At 35.8% G+C, this 23874-nt stretch overlaps 1 protein-coding gene across 5 annotated transcripts in view; it reads left to right on the top strand.

Annotated features, from left to right (window-relative positions):
• The window catches only part of REPS1 (RALBP1 associated Eps domain containing 1), a 57066-nt gene that overhangs the window by 18690 nt on the left and 14502 nt on the right, over positions 1 to 23874 (top strand). For 2 of the 5 annotated variants that reach the window (XM_088529690.1, XM_088529689.1), the window contains exons 4-10: positions 6088 to 6241; positions 9930 to 10057; positions 10529 to 10691; positions 10998 to 11061; positions 11948 to 12102; positions 17284 to 17405; positions 21976 to 22056. In XM_088529690.1, coding sequence (XP_088385816.1) covers positions 6088 to 6241; positions 9930 to 10057; positions 10529 to 10691; positions 10998 to 11061; positions 11948 to 12102; positions 17284 to 17405; positions 21976 to 22056 — 867 coding nt within the window. Of the gene's footprint in view, positions 1 to 6087; positions 6242 to 9929; positions 10058 to 10528; positions 10692 to 10997; positions 11062 to 11947; positions 12103 to 17265; positions 17406 to 21975; positions 22057 to 23874 lie in introns of all 5 variants that reach the window. The other 3 variants (XM_088529688.1, XM_088529692.1, XM_088529691.1) reach the window with 2 other exon arrangements.

Raw genomic sequence — 23874 nt, 5'->3', positions numbered from 1 at the left:
GCACCTGGGGAGGAATAACCCCAGACACCAGTACAGGCTGGGGACCGAGCTTGTGGAGAGCAGCTCTGCAGAGAAAGACCTGGGTGTCATGGTGGACGACAAGTTGACCATGAGGCAGCAGTGTGCCCTCGTGGCCAAAAAGGCCAATGGGATCCTGGGCTGCATTAAGAGCAGCGTCTCCAGCAGGTCGAGGGAGGTGATCCTGCCCCTCTACTCAGCCCTGGTGAGGCCGCATCTGGAGTATTGTGTCCAGTTCTGGGCTCCACAGTACAAGAGGGATGTGGAGCTGCTGGAGAGAGTCCAGCACAGGGCTACAAGGATGATCAGGGGCCTGGAACATCTGCCCTATGAGGAGAGGCTGAGGGAGCTGGGCCTGTTCAGCCTGGAGAAGAGAAGGCTGAGAGGGGATCTAATCAGTGTCTATAAGTACCTCAAGGGAGGGAGTGCAGAGGACGGGGATGGTCTCTTTTCAGTGGTGGCCACTGATAGGACTAGAGGAAATGGCCGGAAACTGAAACATCAAAAATTCCATAGGAACTTAAGGAAAAATTTCTTAACAGTGAGGGTGACAGAGCACTGGAACAGGCTGCCCAGAGAGGTTGTGGAGTCTCCTTCTCTGGAGATCTTCAAAACCCGCTTGGATGCAGTCCTGCGCCACGTGCTTTAGGTGTCCCTGCGTATGCAGGGGGGTTGGACTAGATGATCTCTAGAGGTCCCTTCCATCCCTAAGCATTCTATGATTCTATGATTATTTGTATGAAATTGTAAAATATCATGACCTTTATCTTTAAAAGTCTCCGCTGTTTGCATACGAGTTTTTATAAGTGAGAATTTTGTCATGCTTAGCTGAAATCATGATATATTAACCTAAGTCACAGGATTTCAGTTAAGGTATTGTGTACTGATATGTCCTAGCTAAAAGGATTTCTTTGTCAATGCATTGTTTTGGCAGGTTCTGTCAATGGGCTTCAATGAGAAGAAACCCACAATGAGGAACTAGCAATCAGGCTGTGCATCCAAAGAGTAGCTATAACTTAGATTATCTTTTAAGGCAAGCAAAAGCCAAATTCAGGAACATCTTTGCCCAGAGAGGTTGTGGAGTCTCCTTCTCTGGAGATCTTCAAAACCCGCTTGGATGCAGTCCTGTGCCATGTGCTCTAGGTGACCCTGCGTGTGCAGGGGGGTTGGACTAGATGACCTCTAGAGGTCCCTTCCAACCTTAAGCATTCTATGATTCTGGCTATTGCCATTTTTGGGATGACATTTGTCATTCACGGTAGGTTAGTATTACAGAAATACAGCACTGGCCAGGTGTTTATATTGTTTTTAATAACTTCAATGAAGTTAGATGAGTGAAGTCATGCCCAACTGTCTTGGAGGCTGCCAAATTTATTGTAGGAGTCAAGTCAAATGATAAAAGATGCCTGTACACTCTAGAAGCTGTGTTGGCTGAGATGAAACACACATGGGGGAACTGGTTTTTCTGGTGGCATATCTTCTTCCGAAGTAAGATACACAAAGCAAATGAGAACACTTAGCTGATACTGTGACACCGATATCAGTAGTTTTGTTGGTATAGGTATGTTACCATGGATTGTATATTTATACATTGATGATACTACTATGCCACTAAAATTGTTTTAGCTTAAAGCGATATTGAAAGACTGAATTCTTTAGCATTCTTGTGCTTTTTGAGAAATCCTCTTTAAATCCATACTGGCTGTGTTAGGAAAGCTGCTTCAGAGTCTTAGAATATTTTAATTCCCATCTAAATTTATTCAGGTTTGGTAATATGTATTCTTTTAATAGTGTGGTCCTTCAGAATTTGCTGCAGAACACACTGTAGTATGTTCTAGAAACGCATTGGATTCCCTTGTAGCCTTCATTTTGCTTGACTACACAATCCATGCTCTCAATGTCTTTTCCTAAGATAGTTCCTAGTAATCCTCATAACCCTTCTCTGTCCTTGATCCAATTAGAATTTGTTCTTGTTGCAAATACCTGACTTGTGAGATCTCAGTTGGAATCAAAAGTACTAGTTTAAATGTTTTTTTGAAAAAGACAATACATCTCTCCTCCTGCTTTTTGTATATCTGATATACCTGAACAGCAGTTCTGTCATAATTGACATATTGGGATCCAGCAGTTGACCTGTGCATCCTCTGTTTTCAGTTGGTGGTTCTTGTGTTATGCGTTGTAATGTTAACTGCAGCTGTGTAGGAGACAAAGTTCTGTATTTTTCGATTTTCTTGTTAACATTATTTATACCCAGTAACATGGACCATCTTTATAAATGATGCCTCCTTACATATGTTGTTAAAATTCATCTGCGTGCTCCTGTTTAATGTGCCAGAGTTACCGAAGTCTGAAATAAGATCATTCCGCTAACCAGTCTTTCAGGAGCATCGTTGAAACTTCCCTTCAGTGTTACATTCCCTCTCATACAATCCAGCTTGCTTCCTCTGTAGTTCCTTTTTTCCTCCTTAGATTCTTGTATTAATATCAACATTGTTGGATTTAGCTTGAAGGACACCACACTGAAATTTACTCAAATTCAGATTAACTGTAGTGCTGTTCCCTTGTCTAGAAAATTATGAAAATAGTACCGGCCAACATACGTAAACTTACCCATGCTGTAGCTTATCCCTTTTCCATTTATTTATATATTTTTCATTACTGTTCTTCAAAGTTTAGTCAAAAATTTTTCATACTGTTAAAGTCAGAATAATAAGGTTACATTGGCTGAAGCAGCCACCCATGTCTAAAAATGTGCGGCTGCACATAGAGAAATTAATACTGAACCTGGGATTGTTTTGCTCTTCAGTATGAATGGTAATTAATTATGAAAAACATGGGTGCTACAATACAATTGCCATCCCTAGCATAATCTTTCTTCGTGGTGGATCTGTTCCCTGACTCTTATGCAGGCTGTGTGGTAGCAGGACCTGGATCCCAACACCCTTAGAGCTACTCTTCGGATACCATGTCTGGCTTCATTGTCTCTGGAGTTCTGCTTAGGAGTCTGTCTTCTGGCCTGAGGTGTGAGAGATCCAGGACAAGGTTTATGAACTCATTTGGCTCACGTATGCTTGCAGTTGCCTTCCGAGGCTGAGGTCACCCAGGGCTGCTCTAGCACACCGCTGCAGTGCCTTGCACCAGTTTCACTGACCTTCACTAAGGGTCTCCTTTTGGGCCACCTGTTATACCACCTTTTATGATTAACATGGTATTTTTAGTAACTCCTTGTCAATCCAATAAAGTCCAAGTTCCAGTTACTTCATAGCGGCATAGTTTTACAAAAAACTTTACTATTTCTAATATCTTTTAATCAAGAGCTGATACTTGATTTTTTTTAATATCACAAGGATATATCCTTATTACTTTACTAGTTACTGAAAGATGTTCTCATGTTAAATTTCTTTAACATGAAAGTAACCTGATCTGCTTTTAAAATTGATACAAATTAGGAAGATGCATATTTAGATCTTATTTTTCCCTTTTACGTTACTGCAGAACTTTGACAGCAATTGTAACTATTTTTAGTAAGCTTTATTTGGTTGGAATTTAGAATCTGATGTTTGAAATGTGTTCATATAATTACATTAAAAGTGCTAAAACAGTATATCAAATTAAGTTTAATAGTAGTTGAATTAATAAGTGATATATTAACTGTAGTTGGTTATTTTGTGCCAGATATTTGGTCAATTATCAAATGAAGGTGTCTAGTAAAATTGTCAAAGTTCCCAGAGAGATTAGGGTAAGTTCTGTTGAAATCCATGGAATTCAAAATTGGTCAGTTAATCATTGACCTGAATTGGCAAAACTGACTTTAAATTTGTAGTAGTTATTAACTAATAGGAATTTCAAAAGTATTTAGGTACTTTAATATTGTCAGAAAATCTGATCACAGATATTACAGACTTTCAAAACAATTAATGAATAAGCTGAAAGTGAGCATTCCTATTTTCTCAGCTGTTAAAAACAATTTCAGTTTGGAGGGAGGTGGTTCTAATGAACCTGCTGCTTCTGTTTTCTAAAACTGAAGCCAAATGCAAAATTAAAGTGGAAATTGTTCTACAGCAAACTTGGTTTAGACATTACTATATTGAAACGAGCTTATCTACTGCAAAGGTGGATAGTTAATTGATATAAACTTATTTATAAAGTATGAATTAACATTCTCTATCATCAAAACTTTAATAACTCCTTACTCATATTTTTTATTGTCTGCATTTGATTCTGAGTCAACATTGTTGCTATAATCTTGCCTTCTCAACCTTTTCTGACCTGAATCTTCTGTATTTTTTCTCCAGAATTCAGATCTAACACTGACTGGGACTTGGAAAATTTAAATATTTGTCATGTTTCTTTTTCCTCTGCCTTTATGTGCTTTAATCAGGCACATACGAAGTAAATGTTTAGAAAAAAAATGACATTGAGGAACCTGTTAACTATTTACACCTGGGGCGAGTATAGGGCAACATGTTAAACACCGGATAGTGGCATCTGTCAAGCAGTGTAGGGCAGAGTTTTCGTGAGTGCCCTGTGTCAGAGTTTAAATGTTCACATGCAGCTGCTAAAAGCAGTAGGTAGTCTCTCTTAGGTAGATTATCGTGCACTTGCCAGCTTCTGGGTTCCTTCTGTCTCCCTCTGGACCAGTTGATTCATCAGATTAGGGATACTGGATTAAACACACAATGGCTGTGTCCCAGCATAGCAGTCCCTAGGTTCACTCTTAGTATTTTGCCTAAAAAATTCAAATGTCCATCATATCTTGTCTGGGAGAAAAAAAAATGTTAGAGGAAGCTTTTGTTGGAGATGTCCTATGCATCATTTTGCACTCCTGGTACCTATTGCAGTATGCTCTAAGTGTACTTAACTGCTCAACCTCAGTTAGAGTTTACAGGCTGCAAGTAATATGCTGGATACTGTGACCTCTTTCCCTCATTTCCCCATGTGTCTGTAAGGGTAAGAATGTAATATTATCTAGAATAATTTTCTTCTAATGTCAAATGCTAAAAAGCATCTTCCTGAAGCAAACTGCAGATGAGTGGGCAATTCCAGCAAAACATAGTGAGCTGTTAGAGGTACTGTAGAAAAATGGTGACTTTGTAATTGTGCAATCCCTGAATTAATGTTAATTAGTACTAGTATTAGTCTTAATTTTTGAAAATATACTTACGGAGTTGATCTTGCCTTGTGGGTGAACTGAAAAGGAAAATAAAGGTTAGCGCTGAAATAATTCTGAGATTTTTAGCTTTGTTTTTACTTGGTAAACTTAGAGCTCAAGCTTTGCCTTCTTTATGCACTTGATTTACTGGTGATTTAGTTTTAAACTAGAAGATATGCCAAAGTAGTGAGAAAGTTGCTTTCCACAATATAAATACTTTGTAATCATATCTTCCTATGGAATGCAATAAACTGGTAATCTAAATGTCTGGTAGGAACTCTTCTCCTGCTTGTTCAGAGAGCATAGAGTATGAGATTAAAAAGAAAAAAAAAAGGCTTGAGCATTAATTATAACAGAAGTATTTTATAATTTATACAGTAGCAAAATATATTCTAGGTGGAGTCATTCCCTGAAAAAAATCCCGTCTGTTTGTTTTAAAATTTCTGATGCCAGTCTGTTGATTTTCAAAATGTTTACTTCTGCTGTTTTTATGCAAGTAACTGTGATTGTATATGGTATGATGAAAGCTAGGGGCGATAATAGACTGTACAGTAAGTAACTTTTTTCCTTTGAGACCTGGGTTCAGATGTAGCCTCTTATCACAAGTGAAAGTGAGTCTTGTAATCATCTGGTGTTCTTTATAGCAGAGCCATTTTACTGATCATCACTGCTGTCTTAATGCTAAATTCAAGAATGTGTTAGATTAAGTTTTTTTGAATGTGCTCAGTGTCAATCATGTTGTACCCATTCATGTTGCCCTCCTGTTCCCTCATTTTGATAGAACTTTTCCCTCACCTTCCTCCCACTAAAAAAATTAACCATATTGAATGGTTGTTCCTAGAAGTAATGGTTTCAGATAGGCTTTTATGTATTTAGTTACCCAGCACAAAACTTAAAAGGTTCCTTTGTTTTATTAGGAGTCCACATCTCCAGTTGTTTCACCACAGCAATCCCCACCAACCTCTCCACATACATGGAGGAAGCACAACCGCCATCCCAGCGGAGGGAATAATGAACGACCTCTTGCTGGACCTGGGCCTTTTTGGGCTCCATTTAGTGAAGCACAACCAGGTATAAATGTGTTCTGTTATGCTTCAGCTGGTAACCCAAAGTTGTGGAACTCTTCAGTAAATACAATTAAAAAAAGAGCCTAGGGCAATTATATCTCCCTGTTTTTTTTCAAACATGGGAATTTTGTTGCAGATTCAAGTGTTTGTGTTGATGTCAGCAATGTGGAATCTGCGCTGTTGTGTGTGGCAAATCCATTTCTCAGGGTGATACTGGGAATGCCAAGAGTTTGGAGGGAGGGAAGAGTGTGAAAGTTTACCAGTAGAAAGTTACAATATAAAATTGACATCTCTCTGAAATTATGCAGAAACTGCTGGTGTTCCCAGAAACATGGGGTCCTAAAAGGGAAAGAGAAAGATAATACATTGTTTGCTTTAATTATACTTCTGGTAGATCAGCTGAATTGTCAGAATGACTAATTCTTCTAGCTTTTTTCTCTAAGTTTATGTAGGCATAACTGTAGCATCACTGTTTTATCTCTGTGCTCAAACTGTATAAAGCTTTCCACTGTAGTATCTCATATTTCAACAAGCTTTCTGTTATCTGCTGACCTATTAAATTTGGAACAGCAGAGCAATTCTAATTCAGCTTCCATTTTTTGAAGAAACTACTAAATATGTCACACCTTGTTATTCCACATTGAACTGTGGATTGTTAATTTCAGTCTTGATGTTGCTAAATCAATTCACTAAATTTCAGTATGTTTTGGTTTTTGTAGTTATAACCATTGATGGAGGATCAGGCATTATGTTGTTAGACTTGTCTGAATTACCAATTTTTAAGAAAATAAAACCTGTAAAACCTGTTGTGTGGGCTCTTAGACGTGAAATGGAAATCGTGTGGAAAGGGTTCTGCCTTTCTTCCAGAGTATGACTTGCTATTGAGTGCTAATCAGTTTATAATTAAAATGTACTGTTGGTGATTTTTTTTCAGCTTTCAGTCTCTTGACCTGTTTTGTACATACTTAGTTTTTGAGAATCGTATTTATTGCTTGCTGGAATACAAGTTTGGTAGCTGCTTTTTAATTTAAGTGTTTGTTTCTGACTGGTGAAGTCAAGGACTAAAAGAAGGTATTGAATCTGCTCCTAATGATTGAACTGCTCAACATTGTTTTTCCTAAAGTAAAGTTGCAATGCCGTGTTAATATTGTAGTGCTTTCACTGTGATGTCTAGGTAGTACATTTTTCAGAAACCTGAAATACTTTCTGGATTAACTCAGCATTTGTCAATTTTGTGTCCACACAGAAATAAATTCTTAGTGTGTTTAAAATAATTTAGATGTGATACTATAGAAGAATTACCTGTTCTGTCAGAGCTAATGCCCTAAGAGTGGATTTTGTCATCATAACTAGCTTAAAAACTGTCATCTTGACTTACTGTATGTGATCTTGATGCAAAGTTTACTGTCAACGTAGTCTTCAGAAATCAGGTAATTTCTGGGGCATTCTTTTGGCAGAATTTAAGACAAGACTGTGCCCTTTCACTTGTGATCCAAGAAAATCAAGAACCCAGGTCTCTCTGCTTGTATAACAGTAGGTGAAATATTAGGTTTAATAATACCTACCATATTGCCTTTAACAAGAAAAGCGACAACCCAAACTTTTGTGTGTTTTTTTTTTTAAGCAAACAAGCAAAAAACTATTTCTTACGTAGTCTATTGTCATAATACCATTGTGAGTAAAACTAAATGGTGCTTTTGGTACTGAATTCACCCAGTAAACATATATTTTAATTTGATACATCTTGTGTCAGAAGTCTAAATCAGCTTTTATCTGTAGCCTTCCCTTTCTTTAGGGGAAAAAAAATAGTTCGTGGTAGAGCAGAATTTGCGTTTTATAGTCTTTCCCTCACCTTTTTGTCCAGTACTCCAGTTAGGATCCTGTTAGGGATACTTCATAAAAAGCAGGGATCTAAGGCAATGTCGTCAGTTTTTGCTTATCCATAGCTACCTGAGATGAGCAGCCAAAGTTTGTTAGCATCCTGTGTTGAGCCTTTTTGTAAAGAGGGCACTAAAGGAGCATGGGTATTTTACTTTTACTCTCAGGAATGAAAAGTTTACCAGCAATCACTGATCAACTGTAGGAAATGGAAATTTAATTACGTCTAAACTTTAAATGTCAGTTAATTTTATTGAATTTTGAGTCTCGAGTCTTCCATTTGATTAACTTTATTAATATAAAGTTATAATTTAAAGATCATATATCTCAGTTCTGACTTGCGTTTCTGATCAGTCTTGAGCATTTCTAGATCAGTATTTATCGGATAATAAAGTGGAAGACAACTCCTCATACTATAAGGAAGCAGAATTATATCTGAGAATCTCCTATTGCTGTAGTTACAGGAAAGAAAATATTTGTCTGCTTTTTCCTTTTCAGCTCACTTTATGCTCCAGCTTTAGCAACTGGAAGGTTGTTGGCTGTTGCAAATTTGGGAAGAACCACATCTTCGTCCCCAAACTCAAATGACAGTTGAGTGGCATGTCAGAACAGAGGGCAAAAATTGCTTTGCTTATCTCAAAGGAGAGAGGAAAAAGAAGAATGTTTATGTTCATAGTGTCCAAATAATAATTTCAAATATTTTGGTGTACAAATACCTGTAAGAATGAGTACCACGCTGGTTTCTTTTCCATGTCAAGCGATTTCACTGCAGACCATGAAATCGGAAACAAGAAAGGTGGTATCTTGGTGAAATTCAGGAATGACGTAACCTCTCAATTTTGTGCATTCAACTTGCCTAAAAGATTGTTGGAGGAGGTGTTCTTTTTCCTTCTAGAAATCTTGGGTTTACTTCATTTTTTTTTTTTATTTTACTTGATGTAACACACAGTAAATCTCACTGTACACAAATAAAGCTTCTGTACATAGCAAAAGAAAAAAGACAAGCCAATAAACCACCTGGGGCTTGTTGCTTGAATTTGGATCTGAGTGTAAAGATTGAGGTATGTTGATGTCTTATTACTTGTTTGAGAATTGCATTGAATGCTTAGGAAAAGTCACAAAAAGTTCAGCTGCTTGTTACAAAAAGTTGACCTCCATTTCTATACGAGATAACTACATTCAGAGAGTAACTCTTACGACTGGCTAACAGATCCAGTATTGTTGTAGAAGAGTAGATCATAAAGGATTCACTGTCATAGATGCTCTTTCGGTCTTAGGAGCTCAAGATTTTGAGTCAGGAAATAGAACGGAATCCTGATACTTCTAGAACTGTTCTAGATGGTCTGTTTTACCCCCCTGTGTGGTTTTTTTTTTTTTTTTTTTTTTTTTTTTTTTTTTTTTTAACCCCTAATATCATATACCGCTTTTAAATAACTCCTTGTGCGTACAGAACTGCAATTCATTACAGTTAAGTGAAAACATGGAGGATTAATTAGCTCTTTCAAAACAATTATACATGTAAAACCCAGTTTTAGTTTTACGGATGTTGCAATAAGCTTGTTGTTCATTTCTTTCTTTTAGTGCAGATTTAAGTTGTCCAAGTGTAGAAATTTGTATGAGTAAGTGGCTGGGAGGTGAACTTTTGTCACCTTGAAACAGAAAATCAGTTGCATCACAGTTCTGCAAGTATAGAAGAAGCTCTATGCACCTGGGGTCAAAGGGGCTTGTATGTCCTGTGAGTGAGTTTTCTCTATGTAGAAAATTCAGTTTTCCAGAACTGCATTTTGAAAGGGAATTATTTCTTCTGCTTTCAGGCTCGTCTACTACTAGCGATCCCATATGGTCTGGCCATTCACCACCACCTCATCAAGAAAACTGGGTCAGTTTTGCAGATACCCCACCAACCAGTGCTCTTTTAGCCATGCATCCTGCTTCTGTCCAGGTGTGACACTTTATTGGTATTTTATTTGCTTCATTTGGATTGATGTTGCAATTTAATTTTTGTATTTTTTTTTTTCACTGCAGTTGCTTACAGTGGAACTGGGCTGTAGTCCATTTGGTTCTATTTACCCAACAGATATTTCATTCCTTGAGTTGACTTGATTTGGAATGTTTTAACAAAGTTACTATTCTGAAAAATGTCAACAATCATGACTTAAAAATATTTGTGCTTAGCTTTTTTTTTGCATATACTCCATACTTCTGTTTGCACTTTCATAATTGCAGTCATTCTGTCTATTTGTATCTGTGTGCAAAAACATCCTGTTGTTATCCTGTAGATGCAGTCTGCTGATGGTTTCCTCTAGTTTTTAAACTACTATGAGATTTAACTATGTTTTGTTTTTTGAAGGAAGTTTAGATTTCATAGGAGCATTTTAGGTAGATAATACTGAGGAAAAATATTTCATTTCAGGACCAGACAACAGTACGAACTGTAGCATCAGCTACAACAGCAAATGAAATTCGTAGGCAATCAAGTAGTTATGATGATCCCTGGAAAATAACTGATGAGCAAAGGCAGTATTATGTTAATCAGTTTAAAACCATTCAACCTGATCTAAATGGATTTATACCAGGTAAGTTCTTTTCTAAAAATACGATTACGGGTGCAACATTTTTGTTACAAAGACAGAGCTGACATAGGTCTATATTCTGTTTTGAAGAAAATTATGCATCTTTGATACCACTCTGGTAGACTTTGGTGTAATTCAGGAAAGATTTTGAAGCATGAAACTTCTTCATTTAACTGTTGTAATTGGTGCCATTTCTCCCCTCTGCCCCCAACCTGTTCTAAGTTGTCTGCTTCCTTTACCATGCATTTTTAAGTCCTCTAATAATTTAAAGTGCATTAGATATTAAGTACTGTTATTATAATATTTCAGGATCTGCAGCTAAAGAATTTTTCACTAAGTCAAAACTACCTATTCTTGAGCTATCACATATTTGGTAAGTGTCAAATTTCTTAATTTGGGATAACTGTCTCAGTCATCTAATAATCTACTTTTTAGAAGTTAAGTAAAAATTCACTTCTACTTCAGTTTTCAGTCCTAGTCACATTTATGTCCATATACTTATGGAGTGATGGGTTTGGTCAAAACTCTGTTATAAAGTGTTTAAAGCTTTTAAAGAAATTCTAAACACTTCACAGTAAGTAGTACTTTGAGGTTTTTTATTGTTAAAGATGTATTTACTACATTTACTGCATACTACTATTATTATTTAAATATTTTTTTGGGGGTAAAAAAAAATTTTCTTGGAGTAAATAGAATATACAGAAGTGCAAATATTTTTAAATGCTGGTAATGCTTCAGGACAAATTTGACTTAGCACAAAGCTTGTCTTTCATTGTATTTTGGAATATGTGCTGCATTGTTGGATGCTACCATTGCTTACCTTGGCAGGTTTGATCCTCCTTAAACAGTATATTGGTTTCTAATTCAAATATTTCTTCATGAAAAATAAATTGTCTTGTCTCTGCAATATCATTTTTAGGCACTCCAAGAAAATGCTTTATTATACTTTGTCGTAAATCTGAGGTAAATAATGTTGCATAGGACTGTTGTAACTGCAAGGAACTGAGTTTAAAAACGAAAGAGATTAAATTGACTTTAAATCTCATTTTTATCTTCAAAAAATGTCATTGATGGGAGTTCATATGCTTTGAAGAATAGAACATATAACCTGCTACTTGCAAGGTGCTAATAGGTTGAAATTGACTGCAGTCTGCATTCTTTGATTTTTTTTTTTTTTTTTAAACAGGTAACACAGTTTAGGTATGTCTTTTGGAACTGTAAGAAACTTCATTTTATTTATACTAAGGTTTTTTTTCTAGGGAACTTTCAGATTTTGATAAAGATGGTGCACTGACATTGGATGAGTTCTGTGCTGCTTTTCATCTGGTTGTTGCTAGGAAGAATGGATATGATTTGCCAGAAAAATTACCTGAAAGCTTAATGCCTAAACTGATTGATTTGGAAGACTCTGCAGGTAAGACATGTTTCTGTACCAAAATTTCCCTATTTTCACTGCCTGTGTCTTTTAAAGGTGGCTTAAGCAAAACAAGATCATTATATGGATTAATTCACGATCAACTACTGAATTCCAAAATACCAATCGAGCCATATTTCAGATTTGCTTTCAAGTAAATATGCTTACTGATTGCAGTCACCTCTGAAAACAGAACATGACCTTCTGTGTCTTGAAGATACCTAACAAATATTCCCTTTCAAGACAAGAGGTAGGATAGTTTTGTAGTTCTGAAGTACAGTGCAGAATTTTTTATTCTACTACTGAATTTACAGCAGCATTTATACTTGTGATTTCTAGTCTTTCTATGCACAGTCCTTTACCCTTAGATGCTCTCAGAGAAATCACTGAATGAGTTGAATGATGCATCTTTGTAGAACTGAGAATACAATCATCTATGAGATTAACTTTACAAATAATTCATTACAAAACACAATTTGCAGACCTAGAGGCACACAGCCAGTGTTAAAGCCTGGAGTAAAACTCAGATATGCTAAACCTTTTCAAGCCCACTGTATACTTTGTACCTCACTACTAGCTGTTTGTACTACTGCTACAAAACTAACTACTTCTCTCTTCTTAAATATAGTGAGGCTGTGAATTTTTAGATTAAAACTTGACATCTTTTTTACTGTTCTTGTAGTCACCAATTTATTAGAGCCAGGAAGGCTAGATCTTTTCAGGTGCTGTGAATTACTGATTCTTTCTATATTGGAAAGTGTGTGTGTGTTTTTTTTTTTTTTTTTAAACAAGATACAGTGACTACAGAAACATGACAGCTACAGAAGTCATGATATAAAATGGTAGAAGTGTCATTTCCTTATTAGATCACTTTTTAATGAGCAGTCTTTGCTTTGAAAAGTCAAGTTATACGGTGGCTGTACAGATTTTATTTTCCTTTTTAGTAAACATGTTGAATGAGTAGTTTCATCCTGTGTCTGTAGTATGTCAGAGAATAATGCTGCAGGGTTTTCCCCGTATAACTATTGACAAGTTCCTAAACTAAAACATATTTTAATAATTAAACCATTTTGTGGAGTAGCTTGGCCCCTGAAAGTGCCTTTCAGCAGCAGTAAGCAGTAATTGTTTTCAGTATGAATAAGCGCATTACTGTGGCTAAAATATTCATAAGAAATATCAGCAATGAGTTTGGATGAATGCCTAGCAAATATTTCAAACTCAGCTGCTCTACTGATTGTTTTTAAGTACAAAAGTACTGGCCAAGCAGTATCATGATAGGAAGTGAAGTAACATAGTTATAACAATGGTCTGTACAAACAAATATCTACATCTACAACTAGGCTTTTACTGCCTTATCAGTTCAGAGGATTTCTCTGTCATTTTTAACAGAGGTTGTCTGTAAACATTAAAGTATAAATTAGATATTAAACCAGAATGTTTTATAGGGTGTTTTTGTTTTAGAGCCAACTTGGTTAATATAAAACTTGTGTGACTTACTTTCATGAAGTACAAAGTGTTTTTTAAAGCTGGAAAAAAATACTTTCTAAAAGTAGAAAAAATAGCTTCCCTTAACACCAGAAGAGAAATATCTGATTCCTTCTGGTGAATATTAGAAGGTTACTTTATGCTCTAGTTGATATCTGAGTCTGCAGATGTCATTAATAACTGAAATTAAAAGCAGCAGCTCCTGTAAACTTGCTCAGTTTTATCTAATAACTTGATTTTTTTAATCGAGCCACCAGTGGTAGAAACACATAATCTTTTCTAACACCTAGGATAATCTGTCGCCTGAATTTCTAAGTTGACTCAAAGACTTCAGGAGAAGTTAGTAATTGGACTATGGCTTTATTTCTGGTAAAACAATCCAAATCTCCAGTATATGTGTGATATTTTAATCCAAATAGAAAGCAAGTAGGAGGTCTATGTTCAGGATAGTGTGCAGGTCAAGTTAAACAGGTACAACTTGTGCAGGCTGACTTAGTCATCAAGTTAACCATTTAATTTTTAGTAGTGTTTCCATAGCAGCTGTGTTCCAGAAAAGTTTGCTTCCAACAGTCTATTCAGAAATAGGAAGTGCAAAGTAGGGCACTGGAATATCTTCTTGAGTGTTTTTCTTATGGGATGCAACTTTTTTTCAAAGAAAAATTGTGCTAGTGAATTTTTATTTACCTTTTGCCTATCAATTTTAAGCTTATTGTTAAAACTTGTGAAATAAAGATATGTTTATTTCTGTCCTTTTGTTAGAGTTTTTTCTCCTGATCTTCCACATCACAGCTCTCCATGCGTGATACTTGTAGTCTCTTGCATGCAAGTGTGAATGTATCACTCTTGTAGGAAGCCCTTTTATAGCTGGATGTTTTCACAGCAGAATAACAGTCTGGCCCTATGGATTGTGGCATATCCCAGATGAATATATATATATATTTAATGTTAATGTCTTTCTTGCGATTAGGGAGAGGAATGTGCATTTTATTTTGAGATATTTTAAGGAATACTGTCACAGTTTTACAATACATCCGAACCATTTTCCTTTTGAGTTGGATCTTTTAATTCAAGGTATTTGGATTGAAGCAGCTCCAATTAAGCTTATGATTGCACTCGCAGCAATAGTCGTAGCTGCGTAACAGCAGCTCTTGAGAGCAAGGTGTGTCTGGGTAAGAATCTCCAGAAGAAAAAAACTGCAGAGGATGAATGAAAATCCACAAAAAGGCTAGTTTTACAAGTAGTTTTCTGTTTCTATGCATATGCTGTGGCATAGAAATGTTCCCAGCAACTGTCTTGACAGAATATTTTCTTGATCTGCAGTTGAAAAGACTGAAATACTGGTTCTTATGCAGATAAACTTGAATATTTTCAATAAAAAATCTAAATTTCAAAAAGCTATGAACCCTATACGAAACTCAAGAGCTTTTACTTTTTTCTGTAGCTTTGTTTTGTTTAGATAGTTGCAACAGTAACTTTTCTTTTTCTTAAAAGAAAATAAATCAGTTTGTCATTGCTGGTATTTTCCCTGTAATGGACTGAGTATTCTTCCAGTGCAGGATGCTTTTCTTATGAAATAAAATTTTAATTTTGACATGTTGTATTTCTTAGTCAAACCACTTTTAGCATTCTAAGAAAATCGAGAAAATAATTAAAACTTGCTTCTTATTGACATTTAATGGAGAATCTTTCATGATTTGTGTGTCTTAGCTTAATGACTTGAACCACTTGACATTCTCTGTACATTTGTGGTTTGTTTAGATCTCGATAAATTCTTTATTTTTTAAAAAAGCTTGAACAGTTTGCCCACGAGCAGATTCCAGATTTACCTTTTGATTTGCATTTAGCAGTAGACACTCAGTATATACAATGGCACAGTTGGAATTCAGAGTAATTTTTTTTAACTCACTAGGTTAGATTTGTGCAGTTGGCACTGCAAAGCTATTGCTATGCACTAAGTATTCTCAAAGCATTTCTATGCAAGCATTACGGGACAGTATTGCATCTTGCCTACTACTTCCTGGTGCACACTTCTTATGGACAGCAGCTTTATTACTGTTGTGTGTTTTTTTTTTTTTTTTTTTTTTTTTTTTTTTTTTTTGAAGGACAGCAGTACAAGATGCTATGTACTTGACATAATTTTAGGAAGGTTGAGGCCTGATGCTTGATTTTTCACAGGTAGCTTCCAGGATCATTGTTTTGAGTTACTGGTTTCTGTGTGTGTTGTTGGGGAGTTTTTGTTTATTTGTAGAGGTTTGTGTTTTTGTTTGTATCGGTAACATCTCAGCCTCCCATTACCGCATTACGGGATCATTAATTCCTCTGGAATCCCCATCGGGATTTTGGAGGCCATGGACTACTGTGGGCTTTCCAAGCCGTGCTTGGTCACCACTGACTCTTCAAGTGTTTTCAGTTCCAACTTTTTGAGGGGCCAGGAGGGAGTGGTGGTGGTGTTTGTGTTTACTAGCTGGTAGGTGGGGGAGATATTTTGTAGGGTGTGCAACTCAATTTGACATTGGACTTGTCTAGATATCTTCCAACTGAAAGATAGCTAACAGTATTATGGCTTCATAGCAGAGGAGCATGCTGCAGAATTCAGCTATTTAAGAGCCTGAAACCAGGCCTTTCTATATAAATAGTTTTTGGAATCATGCATTTTTACAGTCAGTCATCTTCAAGTATCTGATTATTTAAAAAAAAAAAAAAACCAAAAAATTAAAGCAATCCTTTTTAAGTGGATAACTTCATTAAGCTCTTCCTTTTATAATGTTTTGCCTTGTTCAGAGTATTAATTCTTTGGACTCCAAATTTACATTAGTCTGTGTCCGGCTACTTACCAGTCACACTATCGAATATTTCTCTTAGTAAAATTGTACAGTTGTAATCTGAACTTCTGCCTTTTTGAAGCTCTCATGACATTGCTTTTGTCTGCATTACTAGAGATAGCAAATTAGAAGACACTCTTAAGTGGGATTTCACTGAGTTCTGCAGAACACTTAATCTGCTGTTCACATTTCATTTACCCCATCTTATAATATAGACTGACAAAAATAACTGCAACTTCATGAATTTGAGTAACTTTGTAGAAGGGGTTTCTGCAAAGGCTTATAATTGAAAATCTGGAAAAAGCGACAGCTGCTAGACTGTTGAGTTGTTAAAAGTCAGTGAATTTAAACACCAGTGTCTTTGTAGGAAGCCTTGAAACATAAAATACTCTTTGTAGAATCATCCTTTATGAGAATTAATGTTTTGCTTTACCTTTTTTCTGAATTGGTTTTGTGTTCACCTTGATGTATTGTTCTTGTGTTAACCTTTCATACAAGGCAGTGTTCTATTCTTTAAGATGAAATTTCTCATTGGTTCTAAATTTGAGATAATGAATGTCACTGTGAAGTTAATTGCTCATAGTGTAGGTATAAATTATATTTATTTTGACATGTAGTTAGTGTTCATGCTTTCTAAAATCCTGTGCAAAGGGGTGCCATAGTGTGACAGTCTTCAAAGGCTGCTTTCCAGGAAGCTTCTCAGAATGAGGGCAATGCAGTGTAAATAGTATAAACGTATGTTTTGTCTGCTGCTAAATAAGTACTTGAAAAAGTCAAAACAAAGAGATACTTTCTGTGAAATCAAGCAGATTTTTCTGAGATGAAACTGAATGCACTTGATGATTTTGGTTTATAGTGGTTCCTGTCATTTCAGAAGCTGGGGAACAGCCTGGTGAGGTAGGTTACGCCAGCTCTCCGGCAGAAGCGCCTCCAAGCAAGTCGCCGTCTATGCCGTCCCTAAACCAGACCTGGCCAGAACTGAACCAGAGCAGTGAGGTTAGCAAATGCTTTCCTTCTAAGAATTTGCATTGCCAAAGTCAATACTACATTGTGTATGAATCCATAATTCATCGTAAGCAGAGTATTGATTACTGATTGACGGCAGTGCCAAACTTCAGCCCTACAACAGACATTAAAAAAAGGTTCTACGTATGTGTAATTGTAATGAAGGTAATGTTCACTTGGATCACCTGTCCTGTCATGAGATAAGCTACTGTTTAAAATGTTGCCATTAATACTAACTAAGCTTTATATAAATCATAAAATGATCTTGTTTTTTATTTATTGGAGGCTTAATCTATTCTTGAGGTCTTGTAGGTTTTAATCAAACTTTTATGGATACAGCTTTTGCAAAACTACAAAATAAATTTCTGACAGATGTGATCATTGAGACTGTTTTTTGCGAAGGTGATTATACCTTACCTGAAATGTAAAATATCTTGCCAGTAGGGTAGAGAATCTCTAGCCCTGTTTTAGAAACACAGATTTAAAGTTGAATCTGAAGCCAACCACTAACTATATTTAAATAACACATTTCTGTTGCTATGTACTGCTGGTATTAATTTTATCATCTAAATAAGACTGTTTATCAAGTAAGCCTGTATTTTATCAGAATTTGAAACCTAAATTGCCCAGAGGACTTTCATGAGTGTTTTGATTAAAAAGTATCTGAAAGGTTTTCATTAACCCAAAATTTATTTGGTGGATCTGCTTTAAGATTTTCAATTTTGCAATTTATTCGAAGAACTATTTCAAAGATTCAAATGGTCAACTGAGAAGGGGGAAAAAATGCACTCGTACTGGTTAAATATATATACCGTTTGTATAGTGACTGTCAAAACTGGGAGCCACAGACAATGCCTGGTACTCCTGAATGCAACCATACTATATGTATGTAGGCTTACACTGCCTTATAAGAAAACAAGAGAAAATATTGAATTTTTTTTCAGTTAACATTGAGATGCTCAAGAAGTGTCTGAAAATTCTTTTAGTAGCTGAGATATTCACCTATAGGTACAGCTGTCTTACCTGAATCTTGTAGTGAAAGAATGTTTTTTGTTTTCCCACCCCCTCCACCATTTTAGCCTTCAAGTGGCTAGCAGATTGGAAGTAGTACACTTAGACAAACCAAAAGTCAGGGTGAAAATGAAAATGAGCAGACTTTTTAGGGTTAAAAGGCAAGAGTGGATAATGTTTTTGTTCATCTGTTGGAAGGGAAGATTGTAAGAGCCTGCCTTGCCTTTTAGTGACAATTGGGAACCTTACAGTGGTGCTATCCTTAAATAAAATGCATAAGGATAAGCTTTAGTGATTCTTAGCTGTTATGTTTAACCAAGTGGCTCTTAAACTGCTGGTAGAAACTTTGTTTTAGGAAAGAGTCGAACAGAGCTGCTCAGTTGTTGCTCAGAAGTTTTAAGTCTGCAACCATTTCAAATTTTGATGTGTTCCCCTATAGTTGTAGTAAAAGTTTATTAAGCTAATCATTTGGTAGGCTGAAAGGCAATTGAACGGATTCCTTGGGTACCCAGTGCAACTCTAATTCAACAGTTATTGTCATTAACTTTGCTCCACTAATGCAATTGTTTTGTGAGCCAAAAATCTCCCTTACATAACTGGCATTCTCCATCCAAATAGACAATGTGGTATTTTTCCCTCTGAAAATCAGAGAAAACTTTAAAAGGTTTGGAAAAGCTCTCAGACTAAATATACTAGCAAACACTAATAACACTAATTATACTCAAATACTAAAACAAGAGTTAAAAATTTATTGATAAGAAATTGGTGAAACACATGAGGAGGTTTTCATCTAACACTAAGGAATTTCTGTGTGTGTGTTCGTGGTTTTTTGTTTTGTTTTTTAAACCTATATTGCTATGTATGTTTTTTGCTTCTCATCCTTTTCCGTCCATCATGAGTCAGGTTAAAATCCTCAAGGTTTTAATGCCATGAAAGAACTTCTGCTATTGCTTGAGGCACCGGAATAACTATTTCTTCTTTGAATCTCTTTTAACTGTCATTTGCAAAGAGATGATTTGAAAAAGCTATGCAGCTCTGGATCAACTTGCATTTCAGGCAGTTTTCATCCCAGTTAGTTTCAAAAGTTTTGATTTCTCTGTTCTTTCTAGCTCATAGTTGAGTTTTAGGCTCTTAACTGCCAGACTCAGGGTCAAGTCATGAATATGGACCAGAGCAAAGTGTATCATGAAAGGCCACCTTACTCTTGAAACTCATCTTATGCATTTTGATGTTTTCACTCACTTTCTCATTTAGACACCTATCAGATCTGTTCTTTAGTCTGAACGCTTAGTTCTGAGAATGTTGAAAAAGCCTTTTAAATTTCTTTTGAAACTGTCTAGTGGGATATCATCATATTAGCTTTGTTCTCCAGCTGTGAACTCCAGTTCTGGGGAGGTTTTTTTCTTTTTCTTTTTTTTTTTTTTTTGAGTTCACAACTCTATTGATCTTGTTTCAAATGTTTACACCTTTTAGTAACAGTTTAGGTTGTTAGTTTTAGTTGCTAGGATTTAACCTTCTGAAAGGTTTTTTCTGAGAGACTATGGAGAGTTTGGAAGAGATATTCTTAGTGAGAGTTTTTACCTGGGAACTAACCAGGTGCGTTTGGTTTCTTTCCTAAACCATACACAGAATTTGAGATTAAGTAGGTACTTAATATGTGTATTTCCCTGTTAACCAGGGAATTAGCAGGCTTTGGTAATATGGCTGATTCTCCTGAGCAGCTTGAAAGTTTTCTAAAAGACTTACCTGTTCCCGCTAGGGAACCTGGGGCTGATTGTTAAATGTCCTGCAGTATGTCCCCACAGAAATAGAGTAAAAGATACATCAGCATACTGCAGTCTTAGGCCTAGGAGGAAAAAAAGGAAAGAAAAAAAAAAAGTATATCAGTATTTCTGACATCCACCTTAAGATGGAAGATCCATCAGCCCTGATTTCAGTGTTTAGAATACTGTATGTCTTGTAAAAATAAATAAATAAATAATAAAAATAAAAAAAAATAAAACTATAAAGCAGCAAGATTTCTGTGATCAAGCCAGTCTCACCAGTAGCTTTGAAGCTGTAGACCAAGTTGTGCTTAAAAGAATAATCATAGTCTTAAATAGGTGCTACTGCAAGTCTCATGAAAATGAGCAGCTATGTGAAGGTAAGAGACTGAGCCAAGGACAGAGCTAGCAGAACCTCAGGGGTTAGTTTTCTGCCTCAGCCGAAAGTGTCCAGCTGAACGTGTTGATAGAGTGCCAGGTTGCTTGCAGGGCTGGGTTGCCCCTGGCCAGGAGGAGAGGGGAAACACAGGTGTTGGGGATGAGTACAGGGATTAGGGGAAAGTACTTAAGGATGGAAAGCTTACATCCTTGTTAAAGGCTTTATTGGCAAAGGAACAAGTTTGTGTAAAAACAACAGCAGAATCCCATGATTTATACTATAATTGAAATTCTGAAATTTTGTAAACTCATCTGATAAAAACCCTTCTCTAGGAGTTTTCATAATCTGGAATAACTGGTCTAAGCAAGTTTCATATGCAGGCTATTCACTGCATATAATATGGTATAAAGGAATGCATGAGAATTAGGTTGGCTAACACCATAGTTGATCCTGTATCTTCTGGATATCTTTGCAAGACAAATAGCTGTAGATGTGGGATGAGAGTATTCATTTGTTTTCATACCTGTACTAATGTCATTTTGTTCAAATTTTCTGAGCACTAAAAATCTTTTACCTGTATTTTTTGCTGTACTGTGTAAAACTAGACTATTCATTTTATCATGGTGTAAACAGTTTAGTTTCTCATGTGTTTTGATCTCTGAATCACAGATAATTATATGTACTCTGATACTCATTGATCCAACTGTGGCTGTATCTTGACTCGTTAAGCATGAGGACTCTGACAATTATGTATTGATACAGCATGTCTATATCTTGTAAAGTTGCTCAGGTTTTGACTTGTTTGCTTTTAGCAATCAGTAGTACACTTGAATTCAATTCTGCGTGTTGTCAATAATTGAGGCTTGTAAACATGCTCTTTTACAGAACAGAATCATTTCTCGGAGGTTGCACTGGCAAGCTGAACTCATTTATTAGCATACTCTGCTCAGTATTCATTTTGGTCTGAAATTTTAAAGGAAAAATCACATTCGCTAAATACATTTGAAACTTGGCAACTAGGACTTAAGAACTTTTCTGTGTGATTCGTAATTATGAATTATGAAGTATGGCACTGGTAGCTTTACAATATTTCAGTGTCTTAAGCAGCTTTTTAACTTAAATGATTTTCATTGGCAAGCACAGACTCTTCAAATACTTCTGTGCACCTGTGTCTTCATTATGAAAAGTGAATATAGATAATATTGGCAGCCAGTAGTGTTGCTTGTACAGCATTCTGAGTTTGAAATGGAAAATTCAGTGTCTACTAGTGTGGTTTCCAAGTTAAATAGCGTACAGTGTGGATACGGTGCTTACCAGCGCAACCTCCGAACTACTGTGCTAAATCTCCTCGGTGATCTTTTACTCCCATCTTCCTCATCATGCTGACTTCTCTCCTCTGTCTGTTCAGCAGTGGGAGACATTTAGCGAACGCTCTTCAAGCTCACAAACTCTGACCCAATTTGATTCTAACATTGCACCAGCTGATCCTGTAAGTCAATCACTTAGCTTGCTTGTTTGAAATTAATTTTATTAACACCAAATTTCTGTACATTGTATTTAGCTGTTATGCATGATTCCATGTGCTGCTCTTTTGGGAATGGTGGCAGGTCCTTTTTTTTTTTTTTTTTTTTTTTTTTTCCTCTTTAATATTAGGAATATAAGTTCTCTGATACTATTCACTTTTAATATCAAAGTGCAAAAAGAGCTTTTCTTGAATTTGATGCAATGCAACACTGCTTCCAAGCTTGTATCATGCAAAGTATTTAAAAGCGAAGGTTTTCTGAAAATATACAGTAAGTAAATGAGTAAGATAATGCAATTCTCAGTCCTAGCAAGAAATCTGCTGCTCTTCAAATTTTGTCTTTAATATGTCTTCTAATTGCAGAGCTTGATTTGCACAAAATTTTAGAGCTGGCAATGCCAATATAAGGGGAGGAAAAATCTCAGATTTAATGGGCGCAATATTTAACACTTCTAATGTTTTTACAATATTGCTTATTAGTAGGGCTTTTAGTGCTTCTTCAGCTAAATCCTTTGCTGTTTTGATGCTTTAGCTTAGTGCAGAGTGCTCAGAATGATTATGTAGTTAAATACTTTCCCAAGCTTTGGAGCCAGAAGTTTACCATAGTGCTTCAAGTTTTGCTGGTTTTAAACTTTATAGCACTGAAGCAATTCCGAAGTGCATTAGAATTACTTCAGTTTTTAGATGCTTTCATCCTACTCTGCTCACCCATTTAATAATCATTGTTAGTGCTCTTTTAAAGTTGTTCGTATAACAAAACATAATAGATGCACATAATTATGCATTTCACTGCTTCTGATAATAAACCGATGACTTGTGTTTTAAGAAAAGTGTGTGTATATGTATATATTTCTGTGTGTGTGTGTATATATATATATATATATAGGTAGTGTGTGGAATTAAGTGATATTTGTTAGAAGTACTGTTTCTAGATGCTGTGTTTCTAAACACCATCTTGCCCTTATATATTCAAAGCAAATTAAAATATCATTCTTAAATGTCAGCCCTTCTCATCTCTCCAGTAGACTTCAGTTTAACTGTACTATGGTTATGAAGTTTTAAACTTCATGCATCTGAAATAAGTTCCTAGTTTAGTTTCTTATATAATTGCTCAGTAGTAAGTAGTTATAACCTTATTTCTTTCACAATAAATTCATCATTTATTTTTACATATAATTAGCAAATAAGAGTCTGAAGTGTAAATATTTTCCACATATGTGGATACTTTAAAAAATAGAAAAAATATGTACGAAACTACTGGACGATCACATGTTTGAAAATTAGGTTTTTTTACTCATATTTCTAATACAACTACAAATGTGGTAGGTGCTTTAAAGGGCAGTGAACATCATCGTGTGCTAAAATCTGTCCTCAAAACTTACTTTACAGACTTTACTAAGATCTCAGAAGTCTGCATGGTACTAACAGATATTTCATGTCACTTTTTTCTTACTTCAGTATGAAAATAATGTCAGCAGCGATGCTGTGGGTCTGAGTTCCAGAAAACTTTGCCCAGGTTCCCAATGGAGACATTTGGCTTTCTTGAGCATTTGTCAAAAAACACCCAAAGAGTAAATTCATAGGCTATTTCCTCTTACTGTTGGGGAAGGAATATGTTTGTAGGGAAAATATAAGTAGGAGGAGTGAAAAAGCACATTGTTATATGAATATAACTTGCCTATTTTAAGTGAGAGTTGATAACATGCTAAGTTATGTTACAAGTGTTCAAACTGTTATTAGAAAGTGGCCTTAGAAGTTTATATTTGCAGCAAGAGAGTAACACAG

The sequence above is a fragment of the Tinamus guttatus genome, unplaced genomic scaffold (genome assembly GCF_059628265.1).
Source record: "Tinamus guttatus ecotype Peru unplaced genomic scaffold, ASM5962826v1 Tinamus_guttatus_pri_ptg000336l, whole genome shotgun sequence".
In the NCBI taxonomy this organism is placed as follows: Eukaryota; Metazoa; Chordata; class Aves; order Tinamiformes; family Tinamidae; genus Tinamus; species Tinamus guttatus.
The sequence above is the reverse complement of the archived record's forward strand: the minus strand, read 5'-3'. Positions and strand labels throughout refer to the sequence as shown.